This window comes from Heterodontus francisci, unplaced genomic scaffold, assembly GCF_036365525.1.
Source record: "Heterodontus francisci isolate sHetFra1 unplaced genomic scaffold, sHetFra1.hap1 HAP1_SCAFFOLD_2209, whole genome shotgun sequence".
Taxonomy (NCBI): domain Eukaryota; kingdom Metazoa; phylum Chordata; class Chondrichthyes; order Heterodontiformes; family Heterodontidae; genus Heterodontus; species Heterodontus francisci.
The window spans coordinates 1-11,764 of NW_027140137.1; the positions used below are offsets into that span (position 1 = coordinate 1).

The following is an 11,764-nucleotide window of genomic DNA, read 5'->3' on the forward strand; positions in this document are numbered from 1 at the left end:
TTAAAGAGACGGGAAGCTTGACGGAAGAAATGAGACAGAAAGTTACAAGCTACATCTTGAATTTTATTGAACTCATACGTCTTAAACCCACTCGAGAATTGAAGCAGGGAGGAGGAGGAGGCGAGGTTGTGGTGGAGGGTGGGAGGGAGGGGTCGGTAGGGATAGGAAGGTGAGGGGGGGGGGGCGGATCTCCCGGCCTTTTTGGGCATGAGGTTGAATGTCGGGAGGAGGAGAAGCCGCGAAGTGGCGGCAGGGGGGGGGAGAATGGAGCAGGGAGGGTCGGAAGGGGACCTTTAAGGGGACCCTGGGCGGCAAAGCTTACGCCTCCCGCATCCCGCAGCCACCCCACCCCGGACCATCCTCTTCCGAAAACAATAACTAGCAATATGCGTGAAGCAGAGGTGAGGGTGCGTTTAATTACACGACGGTGGGGAACTTTATTTTTTATCTCTCAACGCGGGGAAAAAGAAAATGTACACCAGGGCAATTTCCTTTCAGTGGCGCGGGAAACAGGGCAAACGAGCGAGCATGCATTGTACAAATCCCCTTCTACTTTCTACGCTCCAGGGCGTCAGAAATTCTGTCACACTTTCCGATGAGGGTACAATATTTGTCAGCATTGTTTCATTCCTCTGAGTCTGTGTGTTTTTTTTATATATATATATATATTTATATATCATGTCTTCTGCTGTCTGCTTAGTTGTGATCCTTAAGCTGCAAGGGAAAGAGAGAGAGAGGAACAGAGTAAGATACAGGGAAATTGGATTAGCCAGAGACCCCCGCCCCCCCCCCCCCCCCCCACAGGAAGCAGAATCAATCGTAAATTAAAGGTAAATGGAATCCTCGGCATTATAAATAGAGTATAAAAGCGAGGGGGTTATGACGAACCTTTATAAAACACAGGTCCGGCCAGACTCGGGAAGGTTCGATCTCGGACAAGGTGTGGGCGGGGGGGTTGGGGGGGGGGGCGGGGGGGGGGGAACGTTCAAGGCAGAAGTGAGCAAACACTTTTTCTTGGAGGGTGGGACAAGGGCGAAAGCTCCCTCCCACAAAAAGCAGTAGACGCCAATTCAGTGATTAATCTTGGATCTTTGGGACATCGATCCTTGCTGGACTAGGCAAGAAAGGGATATGGAGCGAAGGAGAGGTGGTGGTCGGTGGGGGGGGGGGGGGTGGAGGGGAGTGGCGTTGGAATGGATTTAACATACAGGTGTCAGGGACTGAGTGAATGGCACAGAACAGCCTCAAGGGGCTGAAGGGCCTCGGCCTGTTCCTGAAAGCGGCAGCCATCTTGCGTGCAGTGAGATCCCACAGACCTTTGACAGCGTTGAAATTGTCATCCTCGTTTTCAAATCCCTCCATGGCCCCTCGCTCCCCCCTCCCTATCTCTGTAACCTCCTCCAGTCCCCTGCACCCCTCCCTATCTCTGTAACCTCCTCCAGTCCCTACACCCCTCCCTATCTCTGCAACTTCCTCCAGTTCCCTACACCCCTCCCTATCTCTGTAACCTCCTCCAGCCCCCTACACCCCTCCCTATCTCTGTAACTTCCTCCAGTTCCCTACACCCCTCCCTATCTCTGCAACTTCCTCCAGTTCCCTACACCCCCTCCCTATCTCTGTAACCTCCTCCAGTCCCCTACACCCCTCCCTATCTCTGTAACTTCCTCCAGCCCCCTACACCCCTCCCTATCTCTGTAACCTCCTCCAGCCCCCTACACCCCTCCCTATCTCTGTAACCTCCTCCAGCCCCTACAACCCTCCCTATCTCTGTAACCTCCTCCAGTCCCGACAACCCTCCGAGATCTCTGCGCTCCCTCCAATTCCGGCCTCTTGACCATCCCCCGATTCCCATCGCTCCACCATTGGCGGCTGTGCCTTCAGCTGCCTGGGGGCCCCGAGCTGTGGAATTCCCTCCCTGAACCTCTCTCTCTCTCTCCTTCAAGACACTCCTTAAAACTGAGCTTTTGGTTATTTGCCCCCTAATATCAGCTCTAATATAATATAAAAACAAGAAATGCTGGAACCACTCAGCAGGTCTGGCAGCATCCGTGGCAAGAGAAGCAGAGTTAACGTTTCGGGTCAGTGACCCTTCTTCGGAACTCCGAAGTTCACTGTTCCCCACCCCACCCCCACCCCACCAAACCGCCCCCCCCCCAGCAACGCTCGGTCCGAAGCAGAGGCTAGAGGGGGTAACGTTACCGTCAAGATAATTGCGAGCGAAAAACTTGAGGACTTCATCCAGTAGGATGACCGGGAACGAGATCTCCAGTACCACAATCCACTGTGTAACGGTCAGATGGGTCAGTTTGAAAATGAGCTGTGGAGGGAGGGAGAGAGAGAGAGAGAGAGAGAAAAGCATTTAGTTCACTTTACGCCAACTGTCGTCAGCACCTCCTAAACCCGCGATCTCCACTGCCCGGAGGGCTGGGTATTCTGCGGTGACACACCAGCCCACTTGATTGGCACCCCGTCCACCACCTTCAACATTCACTCCCTCCACCACCGACGCACAGTGACAGCAGTGTGTACCATCTACAAGATGCACTGCAGCAATGCACCAAGGCTCCTTAGACAGCGCCGCCCAAACCTGCGACCTCCACCAACTAGAAGGACAAGGGCAGCAAATGCATGGGGAACACCACCGCCTGCAAGTTCCCCTCCCGAGTCGCACACCATCCCGACTTGGAACTATATCGGCCGTTCCTTCAGTGTCGCTGGGTCAAAATCCTAGAACTCCCTTCCTCACCGCACTGTGGGTGTGCTTACCCCACACGGACTGCAGCAGTTCAAGAAGGCAGCTCACCACCACCTTCTCAAGGGCAATGAGGGATGGGCAAGAAATGCTGGCCTGGCCAGTGACGCCCACAGATGTGCAGCTAGTGATAAATAGAGGGAATTGGAGCCATATTTGGAAAGAGACTGGGAGAGGCGATGATCTTTTGAGATAGATAGACAGATCGGGGTGTGTAGATGGAGAGAATGGAGCAAGCAATACGGAAGAATTGTACACCCTGAGGATTGTTCAACGGACTGGGGACATTGTTTGTGAGGTAGGAATGTGAAAATGTGGGATCAGTGCACAGTCAGACAGAAGCTGACAGCTAACATGTTAACAGGTGGAGTATCAGACCCCTGGGGGTAACCACTCCCTTTCAACCCCGTTCAATCTGATCGTGCGTGAATCGTGCAGCCAAAGAGCCCTCGGAAGCTTACCGGCATTGGATCAACATAGAGAATGAAGAAGTGGAGAGACATGGAGAGGCAGATGGCGCCCAGCAACCAGCAATTCAACCATGGCGGCATTCTGAGGAGCGACTGGTTCTCTGACAGGCTGCAAACAAACGTGTACACTGAGCGGATGCCAGCAAGCAAGTTTTTTTTAAAGCGAAGAACAAAAAATGGGACGCACAATGTATGATTCCGCTGTGGTCAGTCAAGAGTTCAATCGTTGCGTGGTCATTCAGAGCTAAATTGTCGCGTGGTCACTCAGTTTAATCGTTGCACGGTCATCCAGAGCTTAATTGTTGCGTGCTCACTCAGAGAATCTAATCGTGGCATGGTCATTCAGAGATTAATTGTCGCGCGGTCACTGAGAGTTTAATCGTTGCATGGTCATTCTGAGTTTAATTGTTGCGTGGTCACTCAGAGTTTAATTGTAATGGAACACTAGGGGTCAGTAGGGACCCCAGTGAATGCCCAAGTGGATCCCGCGGATATATATTCCTATACAGGCTCTCATTCTCCGCTGGCTGGGTGGAGTCTCTGAGGGTCACAGTGTCATATTGAGGAGTCTACAGATCATCAGTAAAAACGAGGTAACAGTTATAAAAAAAGATAACTCGGAGAGGCTGATTGGATGTCAGTGATTGTTAAGAGGGCGACAGTTTATCTAAAGCTCTGGTCAGACCCCCATCTGCATTCAGTTCCGGCACCGCCCCTCAGGGAAGAATTCATCAGCCTGAGAGGGGATGCAACGTGACTGAAGATACATATCAGTCACGAGCTGACTGAACTGTGTAACAGGCTCGAGGAGGGGCTGAATGGCCTCCTCCTGCCCTGTGGCACTTGTAAATTCCTCCCCCTGCTCGAACTCCCAGATCTGACTTTGCCCTTTGCCCCAGAGCAAGGGCAGCACGCAACCACCAGAAAACCCAAATGCACCTACCTGTTCAAGGCGTTACTCATTTCAATTGTCACAAGGACAGACAATGCCATTGTCATTGGCTCACAGGCTTCAAATATCTCGCAGTCGATCCCTTCAAAATCAGGGTGCTCGTCTGTGCATTGCATGAAGTGAGACTACAGGAGACAAAGAGGACCATCAAACACTCCAGGACAGGTACAGTACGGGGGTTAGATACAGAGTAAAGCTCCCTCTACACTGTCTTCATCAAACGCTCCCAGGACAGGTACAGTACGGGGGTTAGATACAGAGTAAAGCTCCCTCTACACTGTCCCCCATCAAACACTCCCAGGACAGGTACAGTACGGGGGTTAGATACAGAGTAAAGCTCCCTCTACACTGTCCCCATCAAACACTCCCAGGACAGGTACAGTACGGGGGTTAGATACAGAGTAAAGCTCCCTCTACATTGTCCCCCATCAAACACTACCAGGACAGGTACAATACGGGGGTTAGATACAGAGGAAAGCTCCCTCTACACTGTCTTCATCAAACGCTCCCAGGACAGTACAGTACGGGGGTTAGATACAGAGTAAAGCTCCCTCTACACTGTCCCCATCAAACACTCCCAGGACAGGTACAGTATGGGGGTTAGATACAGAGTAAAGCTCCCTCTACACTGTCCCCATCAAACACTCCCAGGACAGGTACAGTACGGGGGTTAGATACAGAGTAAAGCTCCCTCTACACTGTCCCCCATCAAACACTCCCAGGACAGGTACAGTACGGGGTTAGATGAAGAAAAAACAGGGTTGGCTGCTGTCTAATTGGAGTGTTGAGTGCTGATTGCAGCAACGAGCCTCAGCTAATAACCAAAAAATAAATAAACGGGGGTTAGATACAGAGTAAAGCTCCCTAAATTCAAAATCTGGAAGGAGGAGTGTGGAGAGATTCCGGGGATGAGGGGATTGTCCTATGCGGAGAGATCGAGTCGAACGGGCCGATAGTCCCTGGAGTTGAGAAGAATGAGAGGGTGATCTCATTGAAATGTATAAAATTCTGAAGGGGTTTTGACAGGGTAGATGCTGAGAGTCTGTTTCCCCCCCTCACCCCCGGGGCTGGAGAGTCTCGAACACGGGGTGGGGGGGGGGGGTGTGGTCAGTGGGGGCGGTGACAGTCTCAGGATAAGGGCTCGGCCGTTTCGCACTGAGATGAGGAGAAATTTCTTCACTCGGAGGGTGGTGAATCTTTGGAATTCTCGACTCCAGAGAGCTGTAGATAATCAGTCGTTGAGGATATTCGAGACGGGGATGGAGAATGTTTGGGCGCTGAGGGAATGAAGGGTAATGGGAGAGTGCGCGAAGGCGGAGTCGGGGTAGTAAATCATCTGTGATCGTATCGAATGGGGAGCAGGTTCGAGGGGCTCAATGGCCTCCTCCTGGTCTTATTTCTAATGTTTTGAAGTCCACTCCTTCACCCCACACTTCGCAAACTGTCGCCACCTCTTGCCCGGAGGCTGAAACTCCACCGTGACGGTTGACAGGGAAAAATTGATCAGAGGAAATGTCGACACGGGGCTCGATGAGGGACGACGCGGACGGACGACGGCTGTGGAACCTCGAGGACGGGGGGGGCGGGGGGGGACAGGAAAATTCCCGTGAACGGGAAGGGGGGTTTGGGGGAGGGTGCTGGGTGGTGGCCAGGAACGGTGGGGGTGAGAGGACCGGCGGGTAAAATGACTAGGACTCACCAGCTGGTAATATGTGACTTCAGGACCGTCATCTGCATACATAAACCACCAGGCCGCTGCGCCCACTGTTGCGCATCCCACGTAACCTGCAACGGGAAAATGCGCCCGTGAGAGGCTGCGTCCGCTGGGCCTTTTTGCGGCATCGCACTGTGCCTGGGAGCTGCCACTCCGCTCAGTCCTCTCAACAACTAACCCCCCCCCCTCACCCCCACCCCCGGCACGCCCCAAAGGGCTCCACCGCCAACAAAGCACTTCTCCGAAGTGCGGCCGCCGTTGGAATGAAGGAAGCGCGGCGGCCATTTTGTGCACAGCGAGATCCCACGGACAGCAATGCGATCAATAACCCAGGTCTCCGGATTTTTTGGGGGGGGGTTTTTTTTTTCCTCTCGCAATGCTGGACGAGGGATAAACATCGACTCCCAAAACACCGGGGCATGTTTCACGCCCGCCGCAGAGGGCAGGCAAGGGCACCCGGGTTAACATCTCATCCGAAGGATGGCACCTCCCTCAATACTGACCCTCGGACAGTGCGGCATTCCTTCAGTACTGACCCTTCGACAGTGTGACACTCCCTCAGTACTGACCCTCCGACAGCGCGGCACTCCCTCGGTACTGACCCTCCGACCGCGCGGCGCTCCCTCAATACTGACCCTCGGACAGTGCGGCATTCCTTCAGTACTGACCCTTCGACAGCGCCGCACTCCCTCAGTACTGACCCTCCGACAGTGCGGCACTCCCTCAGTCATGACCCTCTGACAGTGCGGCACTCCCTCAGTACTGACCCTCCGACCGCGCGGCGCTCCCTCGGTACTGACCCTCCGACAGTGCGGCACTCCCTCAGTACTGACCCTCCGACAGTGCGGCACTCCCTCAGTACTGACCCTCCGACAGTGCGGCACTCCCTCAGTACTGACCCTCCGACAGCGCGGACCTCCCTCGGTACTGACCCACCGACAGCGCGGACCTCCCTCGGTGCTGACCCTCCGACAGCGCGGACCTCCCTCGGTGCTGACCCTCCGACAGCGCGGACCTCCCTCGGTACTGACCCTCCGACAGCGCGGGCCTCCCTTGGTACAGTGCTGTAACACACACTCTTTCCCCATCACTCACCTCCAATAGCCATGTAACGGAAAAACAGCCAGCCGCTGATCAGGGGCTCCTTTGGGCTTCGGGGAGGCTTGTTCATGATGTCGAGATCAGGGGGATTAAAACCCAGGGCCGTGGCTGGGAGTCCGTCTGTCACCAGGTTGACCCACAGCAGCTGGACTGGGATCAGAGCTTCGGGTAACCCCAAAGCAGCAGTCAGGAAGATACTGCAGACCAAACAAAACCCAACATGAACGTGAGAGAGGGAGGAAGGGAATGAAGGCAGCGAAGGTGGAACGAATGAGACAAGGAAAACTTCGAGTTACACAGTGCCTTCCCCTCAATAAAACGCCCGGGTGTGTTCAAAATTCAAATTTCACCCCACGCTACCCTGAGGGGAGAGATCAGGGACAGGCGACTGAGGGGTCGGGGTTAAGGAGCATCTTATAGGAGGAGAGAGAGAGAGAGAGAGGCGGAGAGGTTGAGGGAGGGAATTCCAGAGCTCGGGGCCCCAGGCAGCTGAAGGCACGGCCTCCAATGGTGGAGAGATGGGAATCGGGGGATGGTCAAGAGGCCGGAATTGGAGGAGTGCAGAGATCTCGGAGGGTCGTAGGGGGCTGGAGGAGGTTACAGAGATAGGGAGGGTTGTAGGGGCTGGAGGAGGTTACAGAGATAGGGAGGGTTGTAGGGACTGGAGGAGGTTACAGAGATAGGGAGGGTTGTAGGGACTGGAGGAGGTTACAGAGATAGGGAGGGTTGTAGGGGCTGGAGGAAGTGACAGAGATAGGGAGGGTTGTAGGGACTGGAGGAGGTTACAGAGATAGGGAGGGTTGTAGGGGCTGGAGGAGGTTACAGAGATAGGGAGGATTGTAGGGGCTGGTGGAGGTTACAGAGATAGGGAGGATTGTAGGGGCTGGTGGAGGTTACAGAGATAGGGAGGGTTGTAGGGGCTGGAGGAGGTTACAGAGATAGGGAGGATTGTAGGGGCTGGAGGAGGTTACAGAGATAGGGAGGGTTGTAGGGGCTGGAGGAGGTTACAGAGATAGGGAGGATTGTAGGGGCTGGTGGAGGTTACAGAGATAGGGAGGGGGGAGCGAGGGGCCATGGAGGGATTTGAAAACGAGGATGGGGGTGAGCACAGGGGGGGTGACGGGTGAACGGAACTCGGTGCGAGTTAGGACACGGTGGGGGGGGGGTGGGGGTGGGGGATCAGCAGGAGTTTTGGGATGAGCTGAAGTTTACGGAGGGTGGAATGTGGGAGAGCAGCCGGGCAGAGAGTCGGGAATGGTCGAGTCCGGAGGGGAAACGAAGGCACGGACGAGGGTTTCTGCGGCCGACGGGCTGAGACAGGGGGCGGAGTCGGGGCGACGTTCCGGAGGTGGGAATGGGCGGTCCCAGTGATAACCGAGGCAGTTACGGGGATCGGGTGGGTGCCGAAAGCGGTCAGGAGGCGCCTCTCGGTTCCTGTCCCTCCACCGCCCACACCGTGCCGACCCTGGCCGCCAGTCGGCACAGCAAGATCCCACTCACCAGACCACCTCTCCCACGTTGGAGGAGATGAGGTATCGGATGAACTGCTTCATGTTGTTGTAGATGGCACGCCCCTCCTCCACCGCCGACACGATGCTGGAGAAGTTGTCGTCGGCCAGCACCATCTCCGAGGCGCTCTTGGCAACGGCCGTGCCAGAGCCCATGGCGATGCCGATCTCCGCCTTCTTGAGGGCAGGAGCGTCATTCACCCCGTCGCCGGTCTGCGGAAAGGGAGACGGTTGGCGGAGGGGGTGGCGGAGTTACAGGGACGTCAACAACCGCGCAACCGCGGCCGCTCTGCCCCTCGTCCTCCCCCACCCCCACACACTTCCCTCCGCCCATGCACACTCATCCCTCAGTCCCACTCCCCCTTTTCTTCTGCCCACATCGCAAACCCCATTTGCCCCTTGTGCCCTCCAGGAACATCGGAACTGGAGGCGATTCAGCCCCTCGAGTCTGATCCGCCATCCCACGAGCTTGTGACTGACCTGTGACCCTAACTCCTTATCCTCGCCTTTGCCCCTTAATACCTTTCCTACCCATCTCAGATCCAGTATCGTTTGCTGTTTGAGGAAGAGAGTTCCAAACTCCCTTTGTGTTATTGTTTATCGCGAGGGGAATGGAATATAAAAGTAGGGAGGTTATGCTTCAGCTATACAGGAAATTGGTGAGACCACATCTAGAGTACTGTGTACAGTATTGGTCTCCTTATTTAAGGAAGGATGTCAATATGTTGGAGGCAGTACAGAGAAGGTTTACTAGACTAATACCTGGAATGGACGGGTTGTCTTATGGGGACAGGGTTGGACGGGCTAGGCTTGTATCTGCTGGAGTTTAGAAGAGTAAGAGGCGACTTGATTGAAACATACAAGATCCTGAGGGGTCTTGACAGGGTGGATGTGAAAAGGTTGTTTCCCCTTGTGGGAGAATCTAGAACGAGGGGTCACTGTTTAAAAATAAGGGCTCACCCATTTAAGAGAGAGATGAGAAATTTTTTTTCTCTCAGAGGGTCGTGAGTCTTTGGAACTCTCGTCCTCATAAGGCGGTGGAAGCAGAGTCTTGGAATATTTTTAAGGCAGAGGTAGATAGATTCTTGATAAGCAAAGGGGGTAAAAGGTTGCAGGGGGGTTGTCGGGGGGTAGGCGCGAATGTGGAGTCGAGGTTATAATCAGATCAGCCATGCTCTTGTTGAACGGCGGAGCAGGCTCGAGGGGCCGAGTGGCCTGCTCCTGCTCCTAATTCGTATCTTCGTGTGAACTGCATTTGATAATCCGGCCACCACCCAAGACACGGGGACCATACAGGGGGAGGTGAGTGAAGGTCTTCAGACCAACAGTGCCATTTGACCTTGTGATAAGGTCACCTGAAAGTCCCGAGAATGGCTTGTTATTGTAAGTGTGCAGCTGTGATTTGTTGTGCATGAAACCGCTAGCGTGTGGAAGTGGTGAAGCTGTAGTGGAGAACGGGTGTCAGACATGCTCAACTACTTGACTGGCCCTATCAGATCGCCTGCATACCTTACAAACCTCGATCGATCGAACCGCCCCTTAAAAGCTGCTGTTCCGGCCGCCCTTTGCCCCCTTAACCACTCAACATACACCCCCCCCCCCCCCCAACCCCCACCCCGCACCCCACTCCCCCCTCCGGCGCCTCTCTGGGGAGTGGGAGGGGAGCTCACCATGGCGGTGATCTCGTCGAACGACTGCAGGTACTCGACGATCTTGGACTTGTGGGCGGGCTCCACGCGGGCGAAGCAGCTGGCGTTGCGGCAGGCCTGGCGCTGCTCGGAGGCCGGAAGGTCGTCGAACTCCCGACCGGTGAAGGCCCGGCCGATCACCTCCTCGTCCTCGCCGAAGATGCTGATACGCCGGCAGATGGCCACGGCGGTGCCCTTGTTGTCGCCGGTGATCATGATGACGCGGATGCCGGCCTCGCGGCAAAGCTGGATGGAGCCGATCACCTCCTTGCGGGGGGGGTCCAGCATCCCGACCACCCCCACGAAGGTCATATCGCACTGCGGAGAGAGAGAGGGAGGGAGAGAGAAAGGTCAACTTCCAGGATGAGCCGTTAAACCCGAGGTCCCCGTCTGCCCTCTCGGGTGGATGTGAGAGATCGCGAATGGAAGAAGAGCGGACTCGCGGTGTGGAGGAAGTTCTCCCCGGTGTCCTGGGGCCCCAATATCTATCCCTCAACCAACATCACTAAAAAGACCTGGGTCATTATCGCATTGCTGTGTGTGTGTGTGTGTGTGTGTGTGTGTGTGCGTGTGGGATCTTGCTGTGCGCAGACTGGAAGCCGTGTTTGCCGACATTACAACAGGGGGTGCGCAATTTGAGAAGGTACTTCATTGGCAGGGAAAGCGCTTTGGGACATCCTGGCAATGCGGGGGAGGGAAAGGCCCTATATGAAGGGGTCTCCTTGATGGAGACGTGGGGTTTATCGGGCCCCTCCACCTCCCGCGCCAAACCCTCCCACAGACCCTCCCTCAACCAATTCCGACCGGCTCGTACCTCGTAGTTGATGAACTTGGTTGAGTCCTCCAGGTTCATTTCCTCCCTCTTGGGCGGAGTGTCGCGGGTTGCCAACGCCAGGCATCGAAGGGTGTCCCGGCCAGTCCCCCACTCCTTAATCACCGACAGGATCTTATCCTTCACTGTGTTGGTGAGGGGTACCCGTGTGGTGCCTACCCGCACATAGTTGCAGCGATCGATCACCCCCTCAGGGGCACCCTGTGAGAATAGAGATCAGAAAGAGAGTGGGGGGGGGGGGGTATCAGGGTCTGAGTGGATAATGAGAGGGGGTTTATAGAGGGTATCAGGGACTGAGTGGATAATGAGAGGGGGTTTATAGAGGGTATCAGGGACTGAGTGGATAATGAGAGGGGGTTTATAGAGGGTATCAGGGACTGAGTGGATAATGAGAGGGGGTTTATAGAGGGTATCAGGGACTGAGTGGATAATGAGAGGGGGTTTATAGAGGGTATCAGGGACTGAGTGGATAATGAGAGGGGGTTTATAGAGGGTATCAGGGTCTGAGTGGATAAAGAGAGGGGGTTTATAGAGGGTATCAGGGTCTGAGTGGATAATGAGAGGGGGTTTATAGAGGGTATCAGGGACTGTGGATAATGAGAGGGGGTTTATAGAGGGTATCAGGGTCTGAGTGGATAATGAGAGGGGGTTTATAGAGGGTATCAGGGTCTGAGTGGATAATGAGAGGGGGTTTATAGAGGGTATCAGGGACTGTGGATAATGAGAGGGGGTTTATAGAGGGTATCA

At 54.9% G+C, this 11,764-nt stretch overlaps 1 protein-coding gene across 1 annotated transcript; it reads right to left on the bottom strand.

The window, feature by feature from the left end:
* Positions 1–2,194: 2,194 nt before the first annotated feature.
* Positions 2,195–11,229, bottom strand: LOC137358933 (sarcoplasmic/endoplasmic reticulum calcium ATPase 1-like; the record flags this gene model as incomplete). The annotated part of the gene is made up of 8 exons (XM_068025116.1): positions 2,195–2,317; positions 3,214–3,331; positions 4,166–4,299; positions 5,874–5,959; positions 6,984–7,186; positions 8,490–8,710; positions 10,168–10,503; positions 11,000–11,229. Coding segments are annotated over 8 exons (1,451 nt in total), but the record flags the coding sequence as incomplete, so codon positions are not given.
* Positions 11,230–11,764: the final 535 nt, after the last annotated feature.